Here is a 27725-nt window from a genome sequence, read left to right as displayed (position 1 = left end):
CTCGTTGTGTTACAATGCCACTGAGCTCATCCCCATCCAGTTCCACATTCTGCGGTAGTGTGTCTGAATGTATGTGTATGTGTGTGTATGAGGTTGAGTATATATTTGTTGCATTTCCACCCCTGTCACTCATTCTCCCGTGGTAGAATAAAAGCACAAAAGCCTCTGTCATAGACCAGTGCTATCATATTGTCAGATCCCTAGTCTCCGTCACTGTGTAGAAAAGCAGAACAAGCTCACAAGGCTCCACAGCAAACAGAATACTTAATTTTCTATCAAAAGAGATCACAGCATGAAGGGTTAAGAGAGGCGCGCTCTGGGGGGAGCATGTGTTAATGTCATTTATGACTTTGCAAATTATGCATTATAGGCAAGAGCAGAATGGAGACTCAAAACATAATTGCATTGATTTCTCACTGATGGCTACAAATAATGACATTTCTCTTGATCCAGGGAGAGACCGGGATGGGTTTTGAGGCCCAAGGGCATGCACACAGGCTCTTACATGCGCTTAGACTCTAGCTCATGATGCCTTTTAAAAACATTATATCACACAGGCTTACACACATACACACACAAAACATTTGCCTACATACACATTCAGGTCATCATCTTCTCCCATCTAGCCCAGATACAGACTAAATACACACTGGCATGCATGCGGACACATAAATCTACGTGGACACACACAGATCCACACACAGATCTTTATTGCTACATCTCCTCCCTAACTCTTAGTTTCCCCCTGGAGGGTTCAGTTTAGATGAAATGTCAGTTTTAATGGAAATGGGAATGGAATAACAAAAAGCACGTTTTTTTTTTGTATTGCAGTGAAGAGAGAGAAGGTGTTTCTGCTAGATGGCACAACTCGGGCATTTACTAGTGGCTCATATGGTATGTGGCATTAAATTCCACCCAAGGCAAAGGACATTGCTTTTATAGCTGTCAATTCATAGTAGAGAGTGAATTTAGACTGTTTTTTCTGAGGTGCACTAAATTATGTAGAAATGGGGAGAGAGAGGTTAAAGTGTCGCAGAAATAGAACACACAAATACACTAAACAGTTGGCTTTGATAGACTAATCCACTTGCACAGGCCATCCTGTTCACTTCTTAGCATTTTTAAAAAAAAAACATAAAGTGCCTGTAAGATGACACCATTGGTAGACTAAGCATTGAGATAAAATGTTGTAGTGGTCCCATATCTTTTCTTGCATAGATGGTGAAGAACACTACAGAGACACTTAAAGTGAAAGATCAAGAATAGAGAGGACATCACTGGACAGATGTGTCAGTCTTCATAGATACTATTGTGCAGATAGGTCTCGTCACAGAGACACAGGCTCTCATCGCTTACCCTTCAGAAACATGATAAGGGGCGATCTTCTCTGTACACCCATTATCGCCACACGCACATCTTCACTCTCTCTTTGGATAACTGCTGTATCTCTGCATCTTCAGAAACATCCTTCTCTGTGAGAGAGGATATCTCAGGGCCAACCTTCATTTCATCACTCATCATCACAGCTTCAAAGACCCAATCACACGTTAGGACATAGACATATGGGGGTGCACTTTACAAGGAGGCTGTTGTTGCATACTTTTGTGTATTGCACACGCAAAGGGCTTCGACATGTTCACTCTCAACCAGCCTCTCTATATTATACTGCATCCTAAAATGTCTGATTTCTCATTGATTTCATTGATCTCTGATTTTTCTATATCCTTTCATGCTTGACCCTTTCTTTCAACCTTCCTCTTCTTCCCCTTTCTTTCATCATTCTCATGACCCAAAGCGAGTCATGACCCAAAGCGTGTGTCACTCCAAGTGGCAGATGTGTGTGTGTGTGTGTGTGTGTGTGTATGACTGTGTAACACCAACTCGCCTTTCTGTCTGTGCTCCATTAACTCCCTTTTCTAGTCTTTAGCTTTGTTTGGATTGGTGTCATGCCCCTAATCCCCATACTGCATGAAAATGGACCCCCTTCCCCTCCCCACCAATTCCCCTCTGCTTTGCTCTTTTCTTCTGTTTCTTTTAGCCCCAGTTGTCCCAGTCTATCACTCTCTCTCTTTTTTTTGGCCACCTTTATTTTGATTTGAGATTTTTTCTTTTTTCTTTGAAAGGATTAGGAAATCACTAAGATCATTTTACTTGGTGTCAATACAACTTGTTACTTGTTTTTTTTTTTTAAAATCAAGGGAAACTGCATTGAAAACAGGTGGAATTATCACAGCCCATGTGGCAGCAATGTTTCGCTCCTCTTAAATAAAATAGGATTTACAACAGATTTAAAAATGTTTGTGAGGCTAAATGAGTTGTTAAGGTGGACCTTTTTTTGAAGTGCATTCTCTCTCTCTCACTTCCTAGGTTCATCTTTCTGCTCCACTAACCACTTACACTCACAGTCCTGCTCCCTGCTCTCATCTGACAGTATCTGCTGAGGAGGGTGAAAGTTGGAGACAGGGACAGAAACCCTTCAGTTCCTCTGTCTGTCCACTCTGCCCTTCTAAATCTTTTTTTTCATTCCCTTCATATATTGTCGCCACCGTTTGATAATATACCACTGCACCATGCTCTCCAACAGTCATAAGCACAAACATATTACATTAAAATATTGACAGGTAGCCAGCATTGTTTAAGATGTCCTGTCTGGCAACCTGGAGGTAAGGTACTTGCTCTAGAGTGTATCGCCCCTCTGTCTTCTCCTGTCTTCCTCTTCTCCATCAGTCTCTTCCTTTATGTCTCTGCTTCTATGTCTGTCTCTGCCTCTTTCACTAACGATCTTTCTCTCCCTCTCTTTCTCCCTATGTCTGTCTTTCTCTCTCACTACTTCTTTCTGCATCCTTGTCACTGAGAATAAGAAGGAATCCCCCAGTTAGTCAGCTCGTCCCAGTGCTCTGTGTTCAGTACCAGGACAGACACAGCCCAAGGTGACTGTATGTAGAACACACCTCAGGAGATGGGGAACACCTGCTCGGAGAGAAAGACACACACACACACACACACACATACACACATGCATGCATCAACACAATAGCTCCCTGTCGCAAAGCCATAACACATGGTAATTTGTCACTGTGGGCAAAGCCTTTGGGTTCCTTTAGTTGTTTATTTAGGCGTTTATACAAAGAGACAGGTCAGACATGATTAACCCTGTCCTTTTTCTGGTTGACCATATTTTGAGCTCTGATCTTCATCTCCATATACCTTGATAAGGTCAATATGTGCTATGATAACCAGTTTATGCAATATTGATTTGCTATTGAGCCTGATTGTTGCCAGACGGCGCCCCAGCAGGTGGCCTTGAGGCATAATCAATTTATCAGCAACTTTAATCGACAAGGACCTCTGCAATAAAGACAGACAGTGTGTCCTCAGGTAATCCAATAGAGCCAGCCTCTGACACACACTGTCTGTGTGTGTGTGTGTGCCTGTACTAGCTGTGTTTGTGTGTCAGTTTTTCCCCCTTTTTAATGTCTCCATGAGAAATAGTGAGTAAAATGTGCACACCTATTTAATGCAAAGAACAACATTGATAGTATTCAAGCGAGGGCTCCAATGATCTGCTTCTCCACTATCTCTCCCTTTATTTTTTCCACTTTCGATCTTCTCTGCACTTCCACATTCAACCTCCATATCTTGTTGTGTAGGTGAAGATGAGTTATAGTGGTCACAGCGATGCTGCTGATAGATGAAGGTGAACTCGGCTCTGGCCTACACCAGGAGACTTTAGAGGACACAGAGGCTGCCATCCATCCTCCTAGCCACCTACATACACCTAAACTTTCACTGCACACTCTGTAGTGCATAGTGGAATTTCTACTGTGCATGGTGTAGCTTTATAAAGTGCCTTGGTACTCAACCACACTGTACCTTAGAATACATTGAGAAATTTCTGTATAATCTATAATTTAGTGTGTCAGGCTGTCAAGGCAATGCATTTATGTGTCTCCCTTAAATGTGATGTGTTGGCAGGAAAGATTATAAACCACCGGTTTACTCTGCAGTGCACACAATCTAAGGTATCATTCCCATGCTCCATGCATTGAAAAATATTCATGAGTTTGCTATATGCAACATGCTTTTAAACTTCGCTTCTTCAGAATCCCGTGTAGCCACACATAACCTCATAAGATTCCAGTTTATTCCCCCATTCAACTCCAGTTACTGGTTGCTCTAATCAACCCAGCTGTTAACTCAACATATCCCAGCTTCAGTGTTCGGGCAGTTCATCTAGTCATGGTTATAAGGACACCCCTTCTGCTGCTACTATCAGTATCTTACTTCAGTGCCACACCTGCTCCTTTATCAGCCACACGATAGCAGGGATGGTGAGCAGTGCCCCTGGGAGAGCCCTGAGTCTCACTTCCTTATCCTGCATGCCCAGGTGTGGCCCTCTCCCACATCCGCTATCTGCAGGAAATTACACGCACCTTAAGCCCATTACCACTTCAAAAGGAACAGGCACATGCAAATAAAGTTGAGTCTTCCCATTAGTGCCCTGCAGCATGCAGTTGTGCTGTACCTGTTCCCACTCTCAAGAAATAATTAATAATGGCAAATTCATTAGGCTGGCAACAAATAGCATATAGGTAATCCAGGGGTCTGTTGGTGTAGGAGAAGAAAGGTGCTGCATGTAAATGTCAATATGTCTTATAATATTCACTGTATTGAGCTATAAATCTATTCCAAAAGAACAGGTATATGAGAAAATCCTTCTTGGGATTTTATTGCTTTCCTTGCAAAGCTACAGATTAGAATTATTTATTGCTGTGCATGTTGCATTTTTTGACTCATGAGTAGACTCTATTTTCCTGTCACCTGCAGTTTTGATGGCACCCCAGAAAGCCTGATGATTATACTCTTGCCTGTAACTAGATATTTTACCACCAGCTGACATGTACTACAGTTCAGTATATGAGACGCATATCCATCAGTGCTAGAAATGTTTACATGTAAATTAATAGACATGTGGAATGAGAAAATGGCTCTACGGAGAGAGAGTTTTAGGCTCAGGAGGAGAAAGTTATCACTGCTGTCAGCAGAGTTGATCTGCGTGTCATCATGGTTGCTATGTTAGTTTAGAATCCATCACTGCAGAGGAAATGTTCTGTTGCAGTCACTATGGAAACAGAATCAGGAAGTATAGACAGTGTTGCCCCAAAGTAGACAGAGTAGTGGTGAGGACACACATACAATTTAAATTTCTTCCAAGTGAAGAAAAGAAATAGAAAAAGAGATGGGGAGATATGCTTGGTTGGACAAGCAATGCAATGCTTGACTGAAATGATTAAATTGTAACTGGCGGCTGAAGTATGTGTGTGTGCGTGTGTGTGTGTTTGTACGAGCACATATGCTTCTGTGTTCCATGTGTGAGTGTTTATATTTTGCGTGATTCAGTGCAGAGGAGATGAAAGCATCCTTGGGTGTCATAAAACATTAAGGTCTTGTACTTATCTGGCTCTCATCTCTCTCTGTGTCCCAGCTAAACTGACTTGCCCCTGGGAGAGCCATAATGTAACACACATGCTCAACCCGCTAAATATTTTCAATGGGAAACTTGGCCCGGTGTTGGGATAAGATCTACGGTGACAAAGCTGACATACTTGGCTTGTCATCCATAGGCAGTAGAAATGGAATTATGAAACCCTTAGGCCTACATGAAGGAAGGATATCAGGACTAGATCAAACATATGGCTCTGGTTCCAGTAGTAGCTGTAAAACAAACCCCTTCCATCTTCTTACTATCTCCCCATCAAACACAGAACAAGACATGAAATCCAAACTTGGATTAGAGAACTTTCCAGTGTGTAAAAAAAATTCCATTTCCTGTGGCGATGTAAACAGAGCGGTCAATCTTCTCCTTTAGCCCCATCATCTTCCTTGATTGTTTAATGTCCATGAAGGCAGAGATGGTAATGGAACTGCTGGTCTTGGCTAGGGCTGACACCTTCTGGTTGGTTGGTCAATTGGTTGGTCGATATGCTCTTGTCCGACCAAATTCTCATTGGTCAGAAAATCGCTGGTGTTACTTTCATAAGGAGAAAGGGCTTCTTAAGGAGCGGGAGGGACATATGCAGACCTGATGTATTTTATTTTTGAGTGATAGGCTATATTGTGTTAGAAATAACATTGTTTATGAATAAAATAATATTCAAATATATTTTACTCAACAAATGTGTTTCTGTTTTATTAATTGTATGGTTTAATAGATTGTAAGACTTATAAAGACAGAAAGTCAAAACACCCCCGTTTTCACAACTTTGGACTTGCCAACCTAATGGAGACTATAAGTAAGTAAAGTTTATTTAGTATAGCACTTTTCACAGAGCAAGGTCACAACGTGCTTCACAAGAGTACAATTATTAAATATAAGACCATAAAAACAGTGAAAGAAACAACAATAAAACATAAGCAATAGCAGCATGAAAAACAATAAAAAGAATCAAACAAGAAAACATAAGCAACAACAGACCTTAAAAGCACGAGGTGAGACAAATGGGTGTAATGTGAGACTGCTGGACCTAGTCAACAGCCTTGCAGCAGCGTTCTGGACCATTTGTAGACAGTCCAGGCACGACTTGCTGAGGCGGATGAAATGTGTTTATCAAAGTACATAGCCTGATCATATATATATATATATAAAACAGAGTTCTTAGATTAGATTGTACAGCTTTGTACAGCTGAAGAAAGGGACCCTATACACTGAGCAACCTTGGAAGCTAAGCTATCTGAAGCAACAATAAGGCCCTCAGCTAAATTGTTAGCCATTCGGTCCTTAATGGCAGTCAGACAATTGTGCAAAACAGTCAGTTTGTCAGTCTCATCAGGCTTAAAACAGACATACCGCTGGATATCATCACGGTAACAGTGATAGGAGAAACCTTTTAAAGGTGCTAATGATATGACCTAAGGGAATCATATGCAAAGAAAATAATATAGGGCCCAAGACAGAACCCTGAGGCACAACACAGGAAAGAGCAGCAGTTTCAGACCTGTAGGGACCAAGCGACACAGAAGAACTCTTATCTGAGAGATAGGCGGAGAACCAGTTCAGGGCGCTCTCAGAGACACCCACCCGCTGCCTAAGCCTTTCAGTCAGGATGCTGTGATCCACAGTATCAAAAGATGCACTAAGAACTAGCAGCACCAAAAGCTTTCACCCACATCAGAAGACATTATTATGTCATTGGAGACCCTGAGAAGAACTGTTTCAGTGGAATGCTTCTGACAGAAACCAGATTGGAATTTATCTAAAATGTTGTGTTCAGTCAAGACGGCAGTGAATTGTTTTGCAACAACTTTTTCTAAAATGCTTTGATATAGTGGCTATAGTTTTTGGGAAGGGATGGATCAAGGTTAGTTTTTTTCAGAAGAAGCTGAACAACTGCATGTTTAAAATAAGATGGCACACAACCAGATTACAGGGAGCTACTGTATTTATAATAGAGACCAGGCATAGACCAATAGACCCAAGTACATTTTTGAGCATGAAAGTAAAATGTCTACAGGGCTTGACGAAGATTTCATACTGCACCACAAGAACAATGAGGTCAGAAAAGGGGGTAGACAAAGGGATGATGCTAGCCCTGGCATCTCTAATATTATCCACAAAGAAAGAGAGAAAGTTACTGCAGTCATGATTTGAAAAAACAGACACATCGGGAGGTGCAGGAGTGACAATATTGTTGATTGTGTCAAACAGGACTTAAGGGATGTGGTTGTTAGGGGAAATTAGTTTTGCAAAGTAAGAAGCCTTGCATCGTTAATCACGTTGTTAAACTCAGCTAAGAGTTCTTTGTAATAGAGACAGTGAACGTGGAGCTTGGTGGATTTCCACAGTCGCTCTACCCTCTGACATTTGCGATGTTGGACTAATGTTTTAATATTAAGGGACAGTCAAGAGAAACTGTGTGAACATTAAGCCTTTTTTGAAGCCAACTAAATAACAAGAGTAGTAGGTTGAATGCCGGTGCAGATTTTGTTTCTCCATTGACCAATCGAACTATGAGTCGACCAAGATTTTCTTTGGTTGACTACAGCCCTAGTCTTGGCACTGTGCCGTGCTGCATCATAAGTGAAATATTTTTCATAAGCAGTGACAGAAAATGCCTTCGCACAAATCAGGTGCTCTCATTCTGAATGGGTGGCTTTTTATCAACTTTTTATAACTCCAGATAAGGTTAACTCCGATGGGGATAGCAAAATGTTTGTGGAAGGTAGAAGAAGACTGCATGGAAAAGCAAAATACTCAGAGTCAAACTATCCAAATTCTTATTCTGGTTGGTAAAGTTGATGTATTTGGGACAACAAGAAGTAAGAGGGGAACAGACCAGAGCAGCGAGAGACGATGGACAGGAACAATTGTCCTCCATTATACAATAATCAAGGTTGGGAGAGTTACACCAGGCATGAATTTTATTAATATTAGTGGCCCAATAAAAGGCTAGGCAATGCAAGGCCTTCGTCCCGTTTGCTTCTCTGCAGTACTGTTCTAAGTGCTCTTGGGTTCTTGCCAGCCCAAATAAACTTTGAAATGTTTTGTCTAACATTTGAATTGATTTTGATTTTGGTAGGAATATTGGAACACTGGAAAAGAAACAAGAGTCTGGGCAGAATGTTTGTTTATTTTAATAGAACTGATTCTGGCCATCAGAGAGAGAGGAAGGGAGTCCTACTGCTTCACATTAGATTTAATTTCCATGACTAACTTAAATAACTTAAATCATTTTTATGTAAAGAGGGAAGGGAGTTAGCAATGCTGACACCTAAATAACGGAAACTAGTGAGGGTCAGTCTGAACGGTAGGGTACTTGATGGAGTTTGCTTGGCTGCCTTTGCTATAGGGAAACACTCGCTGTTACTGAAGGTTAACTTACAGCCCGAAATGACCCAAAGGTTGTCAAGATTTGTAAAATATCGTCTACACAATTACCTGGGTGTGAGACAAATAGCAAAAGGTCATCAGCATAGAGAGATATTCGATGCTCAAGTCCCACTACAAAATATATATCTAGTGACCTTTAATTGTTAGTAGTACAATAATATGGTCATCATTAACCATTTGTCTTTTACACTAATGTCTTAGATGTATCTGAGAGGTTTTTATACTTATACACTTCATCTATCACAAATTTTTGCGTTACTATGTTGATGCTGAGCTTTTACATAGGAGGACATCTTTCAGCACAAGACATAACAGAAGACCATAGAGATGTGTTGTTCTTGTATTCTGACCATTTACAGTATTCAGAAATGCTTCTGGACTGTTATGCACTGTACAGCTGCAAATGCTCTCGATACTCATTATGTGAATCCACAGGCAGTGGGCATTAATAAACTCTATATATCAGTACAAAGAAATTGTTAATGTACCTCTCACTAATGCTGTAAGATGGTTGATCTATAACTCTGTATCATATACAGTATATCCTCTTTCTCTAGTTGTTCATTCATGCAGCACTTTAGCACCTAGTGTACCACCCAAATTCTGCAAACCTGGAGTCCTTGTTTCCTCACTAAAGAGAGGCATCAGCATCTTTCAGCTGGTCTGCAGCGCTCATTTAAAGGGCCTAGGGCACAAGATGCCTTATTTCTCCACAGGCTATGCTTCCTGCTGATAATTATCCTACAGGCTTTGCACAACAATCCAACATGTTCTGCTCAACAGTGAGCTGCCTGTGGATTCTCCATTATTCTTCTGTCTTTAGGGGATTATATGAGAGTGTTTCAGTATCTGACTGCAGGAGTTGCTGGTGTAGAGGATGCATTAAAAGGGGCTATGGACAAGAGTAGATGAGATACATCTACATCAGCATTATCCACAATAGCCAAAGTAGTCTATTATACATTTCCTAGAGAAAAATAGATCTACATTAGACATAAGCATGGTATTGTACACGTCTCTTTCACCATATCAGCTTTGTTTAAATGTGTATAGTAGAGAGACAGGTAAATTGATTGAAGTAATACAGTATGCTGATGTCAAAGTGTTTTTATCTGGCAGTAGAAGCAGTCTATGGAGGGGGGCTGATGAGATGATCTTGCTTTATCTCATGCTAATTTTCTGTGTAATTTATTGTTTCTGGCACACACTGTTTTGCACACTTAGGTGTCTTGGCAGAGAATCTCTATCAGTGGGCAAATGTTTCTTGTATTGTATGTTTCAAACAGAATTTGAGCTTATGTTTTTGCCTTCACTTCACTGAAGGTCTGTGGTTGGAGATGCCAATTACTGTATGTTATGCATGCCTGTCATTCTTATAAAATTCTGTTTTAAATCTAGTATTTTACTTTATGGCTACGATTTGGTTTGTGATTGCTAATAGTTAGAATTAGGCTTGGTCTTGTGAAATCGTTTGAGACAGACTTTTACTCCCCACATAGATTTGTACCCAGGATGTCACCAACCCTACACCACCAGACCCCTGCCCAGGGGCTTCAGCGGCAGCTCTTTAATAAAGAGTGAGCCTCCTGGAATGTTAGTTATGTTTTGAGAGGAGAGATTGGAGGTTTGAGGGTGTTGAGAGTGTAACAAACAGTCGTCTCTCTCCTTGCTCTCAGTGGGATCTAAGCAGTGTGATGGATTAGGCATGAGGAGTGTCCGCTGGTTTAATGGCAGGTCCAAGGCAGCCTGAGGAGATGGTTTTAATCATATTTGCCTCCTCATTACCCTCCCGTCTGCTGCCTTAGTGCTGCGCTGGGATATCAATGGCAGCCAACTGCCCCCCCATACAAGAACAATACACCACCAAATACAATACAGAACTCCTTATGAACTGGTGTCATTTCACGACTTTACTATGTTTACAGACTCAAGCTGACAAGGAAAGGCAGCCACACTGACAAAAGTAATGTACATACTGAATTCCCTTGATAAATCTAAGTAGAAATACTGTGTAAATGTTGCTGAGTTATGTAAAAGTGTTAAAAACGGGAGATCTCATGGGTGTCCATGAGATCTCCCTTGTTATTGCTGATGTAAAAATTATTATTGTGATGTCTAAAATAATCCATGTTATAAGAAAGTCATTATTTCTTACATTACAACAAAAGTTTTGTGATTCAGAATTAGCTTTGAGGAGGGGTGGCTATTCCATAATAAGCAGAGTAGTGACCTTGACAACAGTGTAGTGGGGATAGACAACTGGTTCTTATCTCTAAGGAGACCTGCTGGAAGTCTGCTGTGTGACAGTGATGCCTATCATTCATTTAGCCAAAACCTCATCCTCCTTCCTAAATATATTTACACAACAGCAGACGTTGATTGCTATTGAATGTTGCTCTCTCCTCTGTCATATAGCAGTTATCAGTTATCATATCAGTTGTCAATTTGAACTTGCTGTATCTTCCCTAAAATTTGTTCAGTCTCTCAAATATCTTGTCTTTCTGTATTTTCAGGGAGTCATTCTTTCAGGCCCCTCTGTCATTTTTCTGTGGTCCTTTTTCTTTCAAACGTCTCCCTGCTTGTTGCCGTGAGCAGCATGAGGGGGCCAGTTACATTTCCAGCAACCTTGTTAATGACAATGTTGTAATGGCTTTCAGCTATTATTGAATCGACTTTCAACATTTTAGTTTACACAACTGCCATTTGCTTAAAAGCTTTGCCTCTGTACTTCTGGACAAGCCGGCATGGTTTAATATGTGCATGTGATAATAGGTTTAATGCTGTGAATAAAATGATTTTCCAGAAGACTCCATGGGGGCAGATTTTTTAAGTGTGTTGGTGCAGTGCATATTATTTTATGAAGTGTGCCGGTGTCACTGTTGTTTGTCAATAGAAATTGTACTTAGGGGGATGAAAACCTAAAAGTGCCAAAGGTCCATTAGAAGCGGTTTGTGTTTATTTCTTCACAGTATGTTAGATTTTCTTTATGTCTGAAGAAATGCAGTTACCTTTCCTGAATATAACTCAACCATGAACTGCAACAAATATTGTTTATTTTTTGTAAGTAGTTAATTGTAAAAGTTGATGTGATTTATAATTCCAAAGCTGAGATCTGTGAATTTGCTTGCATTTTTGCAATGTGTTTCCACAGTTTATGCCCATCAGCTCCTATTAAAACATAATTGTAAGTAATCTAACATGGACATTGCATTATTCAGATGTATGTCATTTCTACCTCTTTGGCTGGGTGTTTCTTTGTGCCAGTGTTTATATGCATTGTACATTCACAAGTACTGACTCAAAACATCTCGTACCATCAAATGTATGACTAAAGTTCAATGCAATAAACCATGAACAACAGGGAGCAAACTGAAGTAATGACTACTTTTATGTCTGTGACTCCTCCAAGACAATTCATGATCGTTCTGAAAAATGCAGTTCATCTTCTCACCTCTCTCCTAAGCTGTGCCTCATTCCATTTCCTCATCACATTTCTCCTCTATCCCACTTCACTCCCTTCATCTCCAACTCTGTATTTAGCTCACTCTTCATTCCACTGGGCACTTATGTCTTTGTTGTGTTAACTTCCTGTCTTTTTGTTGTCCTCAAAGTGTTTTATCGCTATTAGCCATCCCACCATCTCAGTCTAATCCTTCTCCCTTGTTCCTTGACACCATGGGTGTGCTACAGTTCTCCCTGCAGAGGACAGCAGAGAGAACAGATAGTCCTCATAGAACAGCTGTGATAGGATAGTTTTTCCCTCTTCAACCTTGCACACTGGTTTTGTTCCTGAGTAGCGATGGATAGAGAGAATAAGAGAGAGAAACATTTGATTGTCAGAGCCAAATAAACACCAGGTGGTCCACCAGTTTTCCAAGATCACAAACGTTGCATCTGAGTTTCAGGACTCATTCACTTGATCTGTTCTTGTAGAGCTGTTGTCTGCTTGGCTCTTTCTTTCCAACTGACTAACCATTGTTTCCACATGCTGGGCAATTTAAGGCTTCACTGATAAGATGATGGGCCTCAGGTGTGTCCAGGTCTAAAGCCGGATTTATTCTTCTGCATCAGGGTGTTGCAAAGGCCCCTGGAGGTACTGTCAGATCTGATGTGCATCTCTTAAAAAAAATACAAATATGCTACAAATGTTTCTGTCAAAAATGCTCAGTTTACATAGTAAAATAAAAATATATATGGCAGCATCCAGTGTTGATTAAATATGTACAGTATCTGGTACATTAAAATAACAGCTGTAGACTACTAAATATCGCACACCCTATTTTGTACAAGCCATTTGATCCAAATACTGCAGGTCCTGGTTCAAAACTACTAAATTTATAAGCTTAAATTATTGATCTGAATGAAATTTTAACTGGCAGAATGAGAGCTCTGAAAGTGATGTGACCTATCACTCTTTTGTTGTGTTTGGAACTACAGAAATACTCAGTCCACTCACGGTTCTACAGAGTTCCTTTCCTCACAAAGGATCTTTGGCCGAGTACAGACACTAGCTTCCAGAGAGCACACAAACCAGACAACATCCAAATTTAATGTTAATTAGCGACAGCTGATGTGACCTGCCATTGGCAACATTTCTCATTTAAACCTGTGAAACAGGTTTTGAAAGTAAAAATGAGAAGCTACCTGAATGTTTTGTACACTGATGTTTGCTAATGAGAAAATGAGAGGAGAGATAAAAGATTTGCAAAATGCAGACAGCCAGGCAAACAGGAACAGTTCAGTTAATAATTGGTAAAATTCTAATACAAAAGCTTACAGGCAAAGGCAGCAATCCAAAGAGAAGTAGCCAAGAATCCACAGGTTAACAGGAACAGGGCAGGTAAAAGGTACAGGTACAGATTCCGATAGTGTTGGGGCTTAGCGAATAATTTGTATTTTGCCAATCCAGGTGTCAGAAGTCAGAGTCACTCCCCAGTGCAGCCAAATAATTTTTCACATTTGCACATTCTAATTTTCCCTTGTATATCCAAAATGCTTGTACTATAGATCCCAGCTGTCAAAAAGGACAGAAGCTCTGCTACAGCAGGCTGGCTGAAGTGGACAAAGAACAGCAGAGTCTCAGGACATTGCTAATTATATGCCAAGAGTCTTCTTTTCAGTAGCCAAACATATCTGTTTTTTGTGATCTAGCTAGCAAAGCCATTTCCAGTTCAAACCTTCCGAATGTTGCTCCACATCACAAAGTGAATCAAAGAATGTAAGCACACATTTCTTTAGGTAAAACTAAATACATCGCCTATGTGACGCATCTATCTAATGTTGCAGTGGTGATATGATCATTATCATGTTAAATACTATACTGGACTTCCTACAACAGAGCTACTATGGCAGGACCACTGGAACACCTTGACAGAGAAGACTAAATCTGGCTTTACATCAAATAGGCTGCAGCACGTGGAGTGGATAGTGTCTTACTTCAGCCTCCTCACACTCCTCAAGCCCGGGTAGCTGTCCTGGGCTCTGAATTAGACATTCAGGTAACAGCCACTGTCGCTCTTTCGCTGGCCCTGAGGCTCTTGTGTGACTGTTTTTTCATGTTCTGCTACAGTGCATCCAAAAGTGGTTTATAGAAACTCACAATGCTGGCTAGAAGAATTAACTGCACTTTGTGTCACGTCTTGATAGACAGATTGTGGAAATATCTCGCTTGACTTCGCACTTACAGACAATCTGTTATTATCTACTATTTTTGGGCTTGAAGGAAGCATGTCTAGACACTTCCTATTCTTTCTGTCTCAGTGTAAAAACGATCATCAAAAACACCAACATAGCAGCTTTACAAAACACCACAGTGGTGTCCACAGGCTGAGGATTTATTAGTGGTGGTCATCCCTATGAGGGGATTGGTGATGTTGGAGCTTTATGTAGAAAGCTGCGCTATTCAACACAGCATTCGCAAAAAGCAATTTTTCCAGTCTGCATGATTTTCACTTTTTACATTAACTCACCATATTTTTGTAACAATACAGGTACTTTTGAGTCAATCTTTATTCAGTTTTGCTAATAAAATACAAACATATATAATAAATGAATAACAAAGCTTTGTACACTAATTTGAGATTTGATAATTCAGTGTGTCTTCATGAAGAATAAAATAAAGAGCTGTTCTAACGGATGATTGCGGCAAAATTTGCGATGACGTATTCTGCTGTTTAATTATTTACTTATCCAATTTACTGCAGTACATTCACTTTTTTAAAATATGCGTCCACAATGACTGTTCCTGGAAATATGTTCATACTGCCTGTTATTCTGACATTCAGACTAAAAGCATTGACCTTTACAGCTCACCATCATGTAGTTCATTTAGCTTTTTGTTATATGTTAACAATAACAAGAATATGACACTATTTATGTTGAACCTTAGCATTATATTTAATTCCAGTGTGCTCTGACTGAATGAATACGTTGAAGATGCATTACCTAGCCTGAGGCCTATGTCATTCTTTGTCTCATGCTCCAACCGAATCTTTATTATTAAGGTTTTATAGAGAAGTGAGGATGAAAATCAGAGCATTTGTTATGAATATGTGTGTATGTGTGTGTATATGAAATAGAAAGCAATAAATAATAATAATAATAATAGTTATTTTGTGGTACAAATGCTTCAGACAGAGATTATTGCAATGGAAATCATTTCGTGGAATAATTTATTGCAACATGATCTTTGAAAATGTAAATTGCAAGATACGGAAGTATCTTCAGTAGTTCAGTTGTCTTGGTCCATCCTTTCACTGCAGCATATGTATGGCTAACTAACTTAAGAGCATCCATTGCTGTGGTAGCATCCAGTTTGATCTTTATCTAAATAAAATTAATAAAAGGAAGTATTTTTTTTTAAAAACATAGGAAAATAAATAAGAATGAGAATAAAACAAAATATTTGAAAGACCTTTCAATTCCTAAATTTCTGATCATAATTTAAATAGCAGGGTTATAAAAAGGAGGCTACATCTTCACTAGGCTACCCACTCATTTGGTACAATGAAAAAAGTAAATGAAAACATTTTGTTGTTGCTGCTGACTTTGTTTTGACTTTCTGACTTTCTGTCAGTATGTGGGTGTGTGCTGATTATAAAACACATACGTTCACCACACGTCGTGGTGGTCATCCTCTTCCACGGGGAGCAGGTCGAGTCGGATGGGCAGCGTGGAAGGCGTTGAGCAGAGAGGGGTCAAGGATGTCGTCTCTGGGTACCCACAAGCGCTCCTCAGGACCGTAGCCCTCCCAGTCCACCAGGTATTCTAGTAGACCACCATGGCGCTGGGAGTCCAAGATCTCGTTCACCTGGTACGCTGCTCCGTCCTCCAGGATGAGAGGAAGGTGGGGGCGTTCCGCTGCAGCGCCAGGCTCTGTGGAAACAGGAAGAGAAGGGTGGTGAGGTTTGAGGAGTGAAACATGGAAAGTAGGGTGAATTCTGTATTGTGATGGCAGTTGGAGCTGATAAGTGACCAGGTTGATTTGCTTGGTTATGGTGAAGGGATCAATGAATCTGGGACTGAGCCTTTTGCAGGGCACACGCATCCTGATGTCCCGGGTCGACAGCGAGACCTTCTGACCAGGTTGATAGACGGGAGCAGTGGAGCGTCTCAGGTCGGCTGTCAGTCTGCGCCTGCAAAGTGCTCGTTGCAGCTGATGATGAGCTGCGTCCCAGACCCTCTCACTCTCTCGGAACCAGTAGTCGACCGCTGGAACCTCCGATGGCTCTCCTGACCAAGGTAAGAGAGGGGGTTGGTTAATCCCCTTAATAATTGGGGTTGGGGTTAGTCTGTTAATCTCCAGCTGCATGGGTTCGTGGTCTGGTTCTGGAGGGCTGCTGATCTCTGGCTGGCGGAGGGATGGTGTGGATGATGACAGGTCCTGGTGTTCCTCTAAACACGCCTGCATACGGCTAGCGACTCTGATTGACAGCTGGATGAACCATTCAAGGCCCATGGTATCCTTGTATGTGGCGAGATGCAGCCGTACCCTGGGATCCAATCCTTGGCGAAATGTGGTGATAAGCGACTGCTTGTTCCATCCACTGGTTGCCGCGAGAGTCCGGAATTCAAGGGCATAGTCGGTTACCGGCCTGGAACCCTGTTTGAGATGGTAGAGGCGTTCACCTGCAGATGAATTGCCAGCCGGTCTTCCAAACACCACCTTGAAGTGGGAGATGAAGTAAGTCAGGGACTGAGTTACGGGTCCATTTTGTGCCCATATCGTCTCAGCCCATTGTAGTGTGCGTCCATTGAGCTGGGAAATGATGAATGCCACCTTGGAATGATCGTCAGGGTACAGGTGTGGATGCATCTCCAGGACCAGCGAACACTGCAGGATGAAGCCGTTGCAGTCCTCCACCGAGCCAGAGAAGGGCGCTGGTTTGGCCATGGGACTGACGTACACCGGTGATGACGGAGTGACGGCGGTGGATGCGGAAGTGATGGCTGATGTGGATGCTGGTGGAGTGGCGGACAGCCCATGGCGAAGGAGATCCACCAGCTCCTGGAAAGGATCTGTGGCACTCATGCTGGTCGTCCTACGGTGCGGTCCAGTCTTCAGTTATGGACAGAAGGGCAGGAGACACCGCGATGGAGACAGATGGAGTTTTATTTGATAACAGTAATGAGCACACAGTATGCAGGTAAGTGGTGGGTGATGGAGCTGTACTGGTGAACTAGCAGAGCACAGATACAGTCCCTTGTAGAATGGATGTGGAGATTGTTGACAGTAGTAACACACATAGGAGACAGGAAAACTCAAGACTGGACGAAGGAGGACGGGGAAGTAATCCAAAAGTGTCTTTAGTCAATGGTAAGAGTCCTTAGTATCAACAAGACCGGACAACTGGCTTAGGTGAGTAGTGTGCCTTTATCCTAGTGGTGATGAGGTGCTGATGGGGAGCAGGTGCGTGTGATAGGGAGCAGGTGTGTGTGTGTGTGGTTAGTACTCTGGTGAGGGAGTGCACTGTGATTGGATGACTGTGGAGCCTGGCGTGTCCGTGACACAGAGTGGACACTCTTCATCACTATTTTTCACGCAAACAATATCTTTGATGGAGGACAGGCTGTTAGATTTATGAAAGCCGTGGACAGAATGAGGGTTTAGGCTGTTGAGTCGATTCAAGAGTATTAGCATGAGGGTTTCATACCTACATTATGTATAATGGGCACTCTTAACTATTGTGTCTTTTTGAATACTGTAATCAGACTAACCAAAGCTTAACTGCTCATCATGGCTGATTCACTGAGATAAAGAGGATCCAACAACACAAATCATGAAAAATAATAAGTTAGCATTTTGTAGTGTAACATAATCAGACATTATGTTAGTGGCCCTGACAAAATGGGTTTAGTAGCGAACAAGTGAGGACGCCACAGTAACTACTCGGATGAAGTGTTTCATTTTATTCTTGTAATCATCTACCTTCCCTTCCCTCTGTCTCTTTCATTTTCCCATTCCAAGATATATTGTTTGCATTGAAGTGTATTATATGCAAAACATGTATCCATTATTTTTGTTCTTAAGAATCCAGCGCTTATGACAGATACTCTGAGCTACCTACCAAGACTGTACCTCATGCAGAGAGGAAACAATGGGAAGAGGTGATGAAGAGAAATGTGTCAAGAAAATAGGAGCCAAATAAAGATAGGTCAAGGGTAGGCTAAGGAGAGAAAGAAAATAAAAATGGAGGACAGGAAAGTAAAAAAAGAGAAAAAATATTGTGGACAGCTGTGGGGGAGGTTAAAAACAGGAGAGTAGATGGGGAGGAGGATGGAGGGTGCCACTACTTCTCATCCACTGTCTGATCTGTGGGTGGCAGTGATGACTGATGGAGAACCACTCTAACTGAAGGTCATATCCGAAGCCCTGCCATTTTAGACTGCCACTGTCACAGGGGAAAGGATAAATAAAGCTCAGATCATTGTGTTTATTCACCCTGCTTTCTCTGTGGCTTTGATGACGGAGGAGTGAAAAAGAAAGATGAGGCAGGTGGAAGAAGGAATGCCAATAGATGATTCAGAGTTGTCTAAGTAGGATTTATCTTATCGTACTTATTTTTTACAAAAGACATTCACACACTGACACACAGATTAATATTCAATTTTAATAACAAAGACTTGATCCTCCTTGTCTCCCATCGTTTAATACATATTGATGCTTCAAATCACACATTTTGTAAATGCATTCCTGTTATTTAATGATTTGTCATTCCTTCAGACACTGCTACAATAGGGATAGTGAGTGATGCAAATGAAAGGATAGCTTTTCTTCAAATCCAGCTAAGTAGGATTTTGGTTATCAGTGTGATTATTTTTTACAAGAGAGAAAAGACAACGGTAGCAATTACATAACCATTTGTAATCAAATCATGTACAGCCCAAATAGAGTGAAACTAATTCCTGGAGGAAAATAAACTACAGCAGAAAGCATGTTTCTGAGTTTGGTTTGCCCAGATTGTTACAAGGCTTAAGGACAGCAGTCTATCACTGCTCCAATGTCTCTGCAGTCTGGCTGGGACACAGAGCTATTCGTCTGGCACTGGAACCAGAGCTGGAGCCGGAGGTTCAGACGGGGTTGTTATCCCCCAGGCAGGGCACAATTCTCATGGCCAGACGACCTGGCTGCCCAGACTCTAATATCTGATCAAGAACCATCTGCTGAGGCTGCCAGAGCCCACATGCTCCCCATACCCCTGACCTCTCCAAGGAGAGCCCAATGGGAGATCAAGCCATTAGCGGGCTATTAGAATGATTCTCATCACCAATTGAAAAGAAATGCAGCACAACAAAATTAAATTATCATCACAGGGATGTTACTTTTGCTGCTATATTAATTCCGAAAGAGGCATAGTTCTGCCCAGCCATTCCTGCCGCCCCCCTTTGTTCCTGTGTTACCGTTTTTCTCCCTTAGCCTCCATGGTTAGCACATGATCTGCCATTTTCACCTTTTTTTAATCTCCACTTCCCCCCAAAAAAGCAATTTGTGTTGACTGTATTGGATATTTTTGAAATATTGGATTTTTCCAGTTGGTATTTTTATCCCTTCAGATTGTTCTTGTTGACATATATAGATGGTAACACTTTGGTACACAATAATACAATTACCATGGAATCATTTTATTTTCCTCAAAGAACAGCTTTTGTAAATTCATGTCCAGTGGTGAAATGCCGTCATTATTTGCATTAAATATAGTGCATTAAATGCACTGAATTATTTCCTGGGTGTATACATGTATGTATATATGTAAATAACTATATATATATATTAGTTTGTGAGTAGCATTAAGGGACTAATAACTTTCGTTGTAAAACCTTGTGTTGTATAATGATAAACAAATAACCTTGTACCTTGTATGATCTAGCAAAGTGTTTATGTAACAGTGACAAGCTGTTTTTAGTGGACATGTATGAGAATAAGCATGTATGCATCACAGAAAGTATGTAGAAGGTGTCAAAAGTGCATTTCACATGAAGTTTTAATTGCCTGTGCGAACAGTTTCTGTTCCTGCTGTGTGTCGTGCAGCACCATTCGCCAGGCCCTGATAACAGTTGGTTAATGGGTAATGTGCCACACAAGAGTGATGCTGCACTTTCTGTTTTCATTTTGTTGCTGTAGTGCAGTAATTAATCCAGCTGAACCCTTTGTGCTCACAAAATAAATGCTTTCCATTTTCATTAATAGACAACTCATTAGTACATAATGAGCAAGAAGGCAGCACTCCCCGCGCTCTCTGTGCAGTACGTAGCAGATGAGCATGCGCTACAGCTAATTAAAACCAATGATTGTGTTCTGTCTTCTTGTTTTCTGCTGTAGAAAGAGCACAGGCGCGTGCTTTTAAAACATTTGTTTAATGAATTATGGTATAAGTGTTTTACATAGCAGAGAAAAAAACATAATACAAATACTCAAAGTCATGGACCGTATATTTATGATTGTCTGTATAGCAACAACTTGCTATTGCAAATTGTTAACTACGACAACAACAGCGCAGTTACCTGTGGTTTATATGTTTGAATATAAGTTGAAGCTCAGTTCTAGACTGTATTTTTGTCAGTTGGTCCAAACTTTTAAATCCCAACAACTTGAAGTTTCTTCCATCAATGGTTAAATACACAAAAGTTTAAATATAATGATTAAAGGCAGTGACAAGCTGACTATATCTGTCTGGATAATGGTCTTTGGTCAATGGTCAGTGACTTTTCATCTGGACTGTAGTTTGGAGATTCCTTCTAAAGGTGACATCTTCCTGTTTCCTCCAATCACCTGTTGTCACTGGTAGAATAACAGTGATGCTGACTTGTTTTTCTCAAGAGTTGAGGAGGAAAATCATCCACTATGGACACTCAGGATGTAACATCCCCACGAGCAGAAGTTGGCCACTCAACAGTAGAAATGTACTACAGTGCAGACATGGAACAATGTTTGGTTTAGGATGTTAAAGCAGAAAACATATGAATACTGTCTATATCATATATGATTTCCTATGATTTATTTAGCTCATTTGAGATGAGCTGTACAATCACTGTCCTCCTAGAATCATTAACATCCAGGTCAATGGTCACATCTGACTGGTGTCACCATCCATCACATAGTGGCTTCTTTCGTTCGTAACTTTAACTGATGGGCTGTCACTGGTAAGCGTGATTAAGAGACGAACAGCTACAGTGTTGGAATTTATCCTAATTATATTATAGAGATGATATATCAATAGTGGTTAATCATAATAAGACAGCATTTGTTTCCACTGCAGTCTGCACAATTGCCTATATTCTATACACAGCTCACATGCAGCTACATATATGAATATACTTACATTTGTGTGTCATACTCACACAATAATGATATATTCATACATGCACACTTGCACCACCTTCCATTGATGATATGGTTTTCGTTTGTCTTGATGAAGCGATGATTAGCTGTAAGGATTCCTCTCTTCATTATGATGGGGATGAAATCGAACCCAATTTCTGGCTGTAATTAAAACTGTTCCCAGAGAGGACTGCTGGAAGGCCACAACTTTAAGAGGTCAATAGAAGACAGGTTTCCAATAGCAGTCTCATTCAATCAGTCTGGGATGTATAGTGGATGTTAAGGATCAGAGGGTGATTCCTTAACACCCACATATGCTGAGCATACATTTGCAGTACCAGAGAGCTAGTATGCATCTACAGTCTTAACTGTAGGCCTGGCTTCTCATCATCTGTAATGGACCATCTGCATTACAGGGTGTCTGTGGGTTGACTTTAACCTAAAACTGGGGTTTTAGTGTTTTTGTTTTGTTTTTTTGATAATTATATAACTGTTTTTGTTCTGTGTCACATTATCTTTTTTATGCTGAGTTTAATGACCCAAGAGCATCTGATGACCTCTGGAATATACAATCCAACCGTATAACCTTTAGAAATGCAAAGCAGCAATCAGAAAATGAACTCTGTTTCCCTTAATTCCCAAACATCTGCTCTACAACATTTATCCAGCTCTCCTCACATCAAGGATAATACTTGAGAAGTATAACAGTATTTGTGACAATAGGCAAGGTTGACACGAGGAGGAAGAAGATGGGAAAAGAGGGAAGGAGGGCAAAATCCAAGAAATTTCAGCTGAGAGATACTATTTTTGAAGCTGCTCTCATCACCACTGATGATAGCTCTCAATATCGTCATTAACTAAAGTTAAATCCATCACACAGTGTTTATGGCTTCAATCTAGTCTTGTGCAGGTGTGCCAATTCTTCATTTAGACATGCAAGTAAAGGTAGAAAGAACCAGCTCATTGGTTCAAAAGAGAGAAAGCATTCTCAATCAAGTTGAAGCTTATTTTGCATATAATGTTCTATATTTTGATGCTCACATATGACAGATGGTACACAATGTGCCAAACTGCAAAAAAGTGCTGACAACCAACTGACGCTGAAAATCATCAATGGTACAATGTGTTTGTCAACTTTCACAGCACAGCTTTTTTCCTAGTTGGCAATCTTTGTTATTTGTCATGTGCGAGAACTTGATGAAGAATCGTTTTTCTTTTTCTCTAAGATGTGTGTGGGTATAATCAAAACGACTGTAGACAAGGACAGCCACTACTGCTGTAGAGGGACATGAGATGTTGATGTAAAAGCTGTAACTAGCTGATGGTTACCATGACTGTCTCAGTGTTTCAAATTGCCTGAACTGAGGCTGAAGTTGCAAGCAGAAAAAGGATTGTTTGGCGCTTTGGTGGTTGTTCAAATTTGCTAGCTCGCCACTCAAGCTTATTTCACTGGTGTCTGAGTGCTGTGAATTACATGACACCTTCACCAGTGAACAAAAATGGGGTCTAAAGCAACCGAAGCTGGATTCTTTGTATGGGCCAAGAAACTGTGTATATTTTAGTAGTTACCTGTCTGATTAGCTTGCACTGTTGTGCCAATATAAACCCTCTTGGTGATACTGGTCTCCAATTGGTGCGCCACAGGGGCAGTGTTGACTCCTGTCATCTCTCAGTCAACACATGGCAACATCCAACATCACAGGGTGACAGAATTAGCTGTGTATGTATTGTCCTTCTTCAGATCGAGAGATCTAGTGTAAATCCATTTACTGTGGATGTCAGTTAGTGGCATTATAGGCCGGCCTTACATGGAGCATTCACTAATTCAAGCACAGAAACTTCCCTATCCGCTTTAGTGGGAATACAGTAAATGTCTCTCTCTTCTCCTCTACCTTTTTCTTTCATCCTCTTTTTCAGTGAGAGGCAACATTTTTAAACGTAAAGCAAAACAGTTTTGTAAATGTATCTTCAAAATGTAGCTTTTAGTGTCCTCGGGCATGCTTTTGGGCAGTCTTAACTTTACTAGACTCACATTCATACTTTCCAGTGGGAAACCTGTATTGAAATATGGCCTACTTTACATAATACTCAAACCCACAGAGCACTGCTGTGGGTTCATGGGCACTTCAAAACGCCACTCATATATTCACTGCAATTTTGTCTCCAAATCCATATAAGCCACTGATAGCTGGGAAGAAATGCGGTAATCAATGACAGAGGTTTTCTTTACCTCCCTAAACAGCAGTTATTTATGTGGGCTGACACCAATCAGCATGGTGTCTCTCTGCTCTGACCCAGTAAGTTCTGGAGAGGGAACAAGTGCTTTCTTTTGGTTATTTATTATCACCAAGCTGGTGTGTGTTCATTATTTATCATTATCAAAACAGTCTTAATAGAGAGCATGTTACCACATTTTCTTCAAATGTGTCCCCTACCCAATATATTATATCACTGTAGACAGCGTGAAAGTGACACACTGCTACTAAAAATGTTTCTACAGCAGCAGCTTTTTTGCTGATCTCTTAATGTGCTGCAAAAATCCTCCTTTAAGTGCATGTAAATCATGAGAGGTGCTAGAATAAATGAAATGCCTGTCTGATGTCCATCAGTTACCTGTCACTGTTGCTGTCTTAGTTGCTCAGACTTGTAAGACTTGTGGTTTTGGCTTTCATTATAATTCCTGTAATCCTCAACTACATTGACAGATGCAATGGGTTTTGCAATAGTGTTACATAACAAAGAATGTTTTATTTAAGACACTACTGCAAGCAACTATCAAACACTTCTCCAGAGACCCGTATTTTATTTTACATGGGTTAATTTAGTAATGTTAAATACTTAACCTTAAAGCACCAAAAATGAATTAGTAATTCTCCTTGTAGGTGGTTTTACCCTTCCCTATTTATGATGTTTTCATTATCTTAAGTAGATGTTGTAAATAAATTGATATTTTGAATGCAAAAATCAGGTATGTTAGTCACCACAGACAAAACAGGTAGTGAACGTTTTTCTCCTTTTTCTCCTTTTTTCATAATCTTTGGGGTATTGATCATCTGCTTAGAGTAGTTAGCTTGCCAATTTTTGAAGACTACTTGCACTACTAGCACTTGCCAGAACATTTCTATTTGACATACTGTAGTCTTTCTTTTACATAACAAACACCAAACAAGTAGGGCCACTGATTGTGACATGTTGGGTAATATTTTATCATCTATGCGGCTATTTCAAAGGTTTTAACAGTGCTGAGAGTTTGTAAGCCTTTGGGGTGAGAAGGAAATGGACCAAGGATTTTCTTTTAGTGATAAGGGTGACTCTGCCGGTCTGTGAGAGTGCTTCACTAACTAATTATTTGAAGCCTCCTTTCAGATTAGGGAAGACATGCAGAGCTTATGGACAGTCGCATAGCAGGCAATCAGACCATGTAATAACCAGAGGGCCAATATTTGCTCAAATCCACTGTAACGCCTCAAAAAAACAAAAGTGTGTAAAGCCCTAATGCTCAGTCCAATCCCACGCCACACTGCTTTGATAAACACCAACGCCACCCCCACAATGGGCAACATTCTTTACTCTGGCAATTAGGCAGAGTTTTGGATTATCACTTCCTCAGCCCAGTACACCACAAATCCATCTGGATTCAATTATTCCCCTCCCATGTCTGTGGCCATTTGGGCTTTTTGGGAACATGGCCAGTAGAGAAATATAGGAGTTCAACTGCTGAAAGTACAAAGTTATAAAAAATAAAGAGTATTTTCTTTTTTTTTTTTTTTATTTATTCTTGCACTCCTGTCAGTTTGACAAGTCTATTAAATAAAAATGAAACCTTGGGAGCTTACAAACATTGTCCTGGTAAATATTTTATGAGAACAATAAGCTAAATTTACTGTATTTTCTCCTTCACAAACACACCTCCTTCAGTTTGTTTTTTTTTTTGTAAATGTTCTGTGTTGTATAAAAAACATGGTGTGGTACATCCTTCCCCCCAAGCAGTCCATGTTTTGATCCATGCCAGGAGTGTCTCTAGTGGGCTCTGAGTAAGAACCTAAAATGCTTACTGAAAGGATTTGATTTGATTTGTCACGCTGCACCTCAAAGGCATTATTTATACTTATTAGAAAGCTCACTCAGGGTAAATTGTGTAAGAGATCAAGGGTTTCCAGGGGTCTGGAGACTCATCTTTCTACTTGAGGCCTCTCTTCGATGTGTTTGCTCAGGTGCTTTTTTACCTCCACCTGGTCGCTTCTTGTGTAGTGGAAAAAAGCTGCGTTATATGTGTGTAATACTCAGCACCCCCACTGTATGTGTCCCTGTGTGTGTTTGCATATTCAGGCACAACTAAGCGTGCATGAATTTGGTAAAGTGAGACCTTTGCAGGTCTGAGATGAGAGCCTCCCTGGTTGCTTACAAACCCCCCCTGGTCTGTTTATGCTCTTGGGTGCCTTGTTTCCCTCCCAGCAAATCACTGCTGTGGCTGTCATCTTGTGCAGCTCCTAACACATTCCTAACACTCCTAACACATTCCTCTGTGTGTCTCCTCTCTTTTATCTACAGATACCCCAGTGTCATCACAAAAAGGTAAGACAGCACTCCATCAGTTACCTGTGGATCCCCATGCATTTTCAGATGGGTGGCATGTGGGTGTGTTGCTCCGTGTGTCTGTGTTCTCAATTTTTACTAATGAGATGAAAAACATTTCATGGTGTTGTTGATGTTGATTTGAAATTGAGTCATTCAGTGTTTCTGCTACAGAACAATCTGTTTGATTACAAAGTCAATCACTCACGCCCACTGACACCTAGACTAAATTATCCTGCTATCCCGCAATGATAGACAGCCCACAGACTGTGTTTATGCATTGCTTTCTGTAAGACTTATGTTAAGACTAATCACAGTTCTGTTTTGACTCCTCCACACTTTCATGTGTATGTTAATGTGAGGTTGAGGGAGGTGATTGTTTTGCATAGTGGATCTTCAGGGAGAGACGGGAGATGTAGGAGGGGGAGATGTTTGTAGGAATGTACCTGTAGGCTGTTTTGATTTTGTAAGATGATGGGACCAGACAGTCAAACTGTCTAAACAGCTCCGGGGGTCTTGTTCAGAGTGGCAGCCTGCAGGTGTATGCACTGAGCAGTCCCAGCCCTCTACTCTTCATAGTGGAGATACAGTAATGGCAGAGGGTGTGTCATGCTCTGTGATTGCAAAGCAGGAGCAGACAATCAGTCAGGAGAACTCCCTGCTGATTTTGTTGAAACTTTCTTTGATTCCCTGCTGTGCTTATAAGAACTTAGGTGTTGTTTTGTACGAGCTCTTACCAGAGCAGAACAGGACACAGGTGAAAATATTTTCATTGTCACCTGGATCTGATATAATGTGCACAACATGTATATTTGAAAACCCTAAACAGCAGGAGTGTGTCTCAGGGAACATGTTGACATTTTTCCCCTTACAAAGCTTCAGATCTGTTGAAGCTGCTTGTTTATACAGTGCAAGAGTCATTGATAGAGTACTTCTGTGTGACAGGTTATACTTAGTGTGCCCTTACCCACACACACAAACACACACACATATCGTTGTGAGACCTATGTATGTGATGACTATGCAGTGTGCAATGCTGTCAGAGGGGCCTATAAAGGTAAGTGATGTTGGTTGCCCGAGCCTCACTCTCTGATGAATGTTGAAGGGGAGCAGAGGCTGGCGTGGTGTACATTATCTCTCCACAGCTGCACTCGCATGTGTTTCTGAATGAGAGGGAGATAAGTAAAGCCACGCAACCCTGACAGTGAATGAATGCTTGTATGTCTTTCTTTTCCTGCCCATCCAATATGTCCAATTCAAATCCGTTTAGTCAGAAGCATCAACAAAAACATTCACTGTCTCTCGGCCCCACTCATTGAGAGTGCCATGGAGAAAAATTGCCCGGCATATTCATTCGTACACTGTGAGTTATAGATGGCTATGCAGCTGTGACAGAGCCATTGGTACTGAAGAGCCATGGGGCCTTGAGGCAAAGATATTGTACAT

At 40.9% G+C, this 27725-nt stretch overlaps 1 protein-coding gene across 11 annotated transcripts in view; it reads left to right on the top strand.

Moving 5' to 3' along the window:
• The window catches only part of LOC122883587 (cadherin-4-like), a 338624-nt gene that overhangs the window by 178845 nt on the left and 132054 nt on the right, over positions 1–27725 (top strand). For 10 of the 11 annotated variants that reach the window (XM_044212507.1, XM_044212506.1, XM_044212505.1 and 7 more), the window contains one exon: positions 26256–26279. The exons of the other annotated variant lie outside the window; for it this stretch is intronic. In XM_044212507.1, coding sequence (XP_044068442.1) covers positions 26256–26279 — 24 coding nt within the window. The remainder of the gene's footprint in view (positions 1–26255; positions 26280–27725) is intronic. 11 annotated transcript variants of the gene reach the window in all.

The sequence above is a fragment of the Siniperca chuatsi genome, linkage group LG10 (assembly GCF_020085105.1).
Source record: "Siniperca chuatsi isolate FFG_IHB_CAS linkage group LG10, ASM2008510v1, whole genome shotgun sequence".
Classification (NCBI taxonomy): domain Eukaryota; kingdom Metazoa; phylum Chordata; class Actinopteri; order Centrarchiformes; family Sinipercidae; genus Siniperca; species Siniperca chuatsi.
The sequence above is the reverse complement of the archived record's forward strand: the minus strand, read 5'-3'. Positions and strand labels throughout refer to the sequence as shown.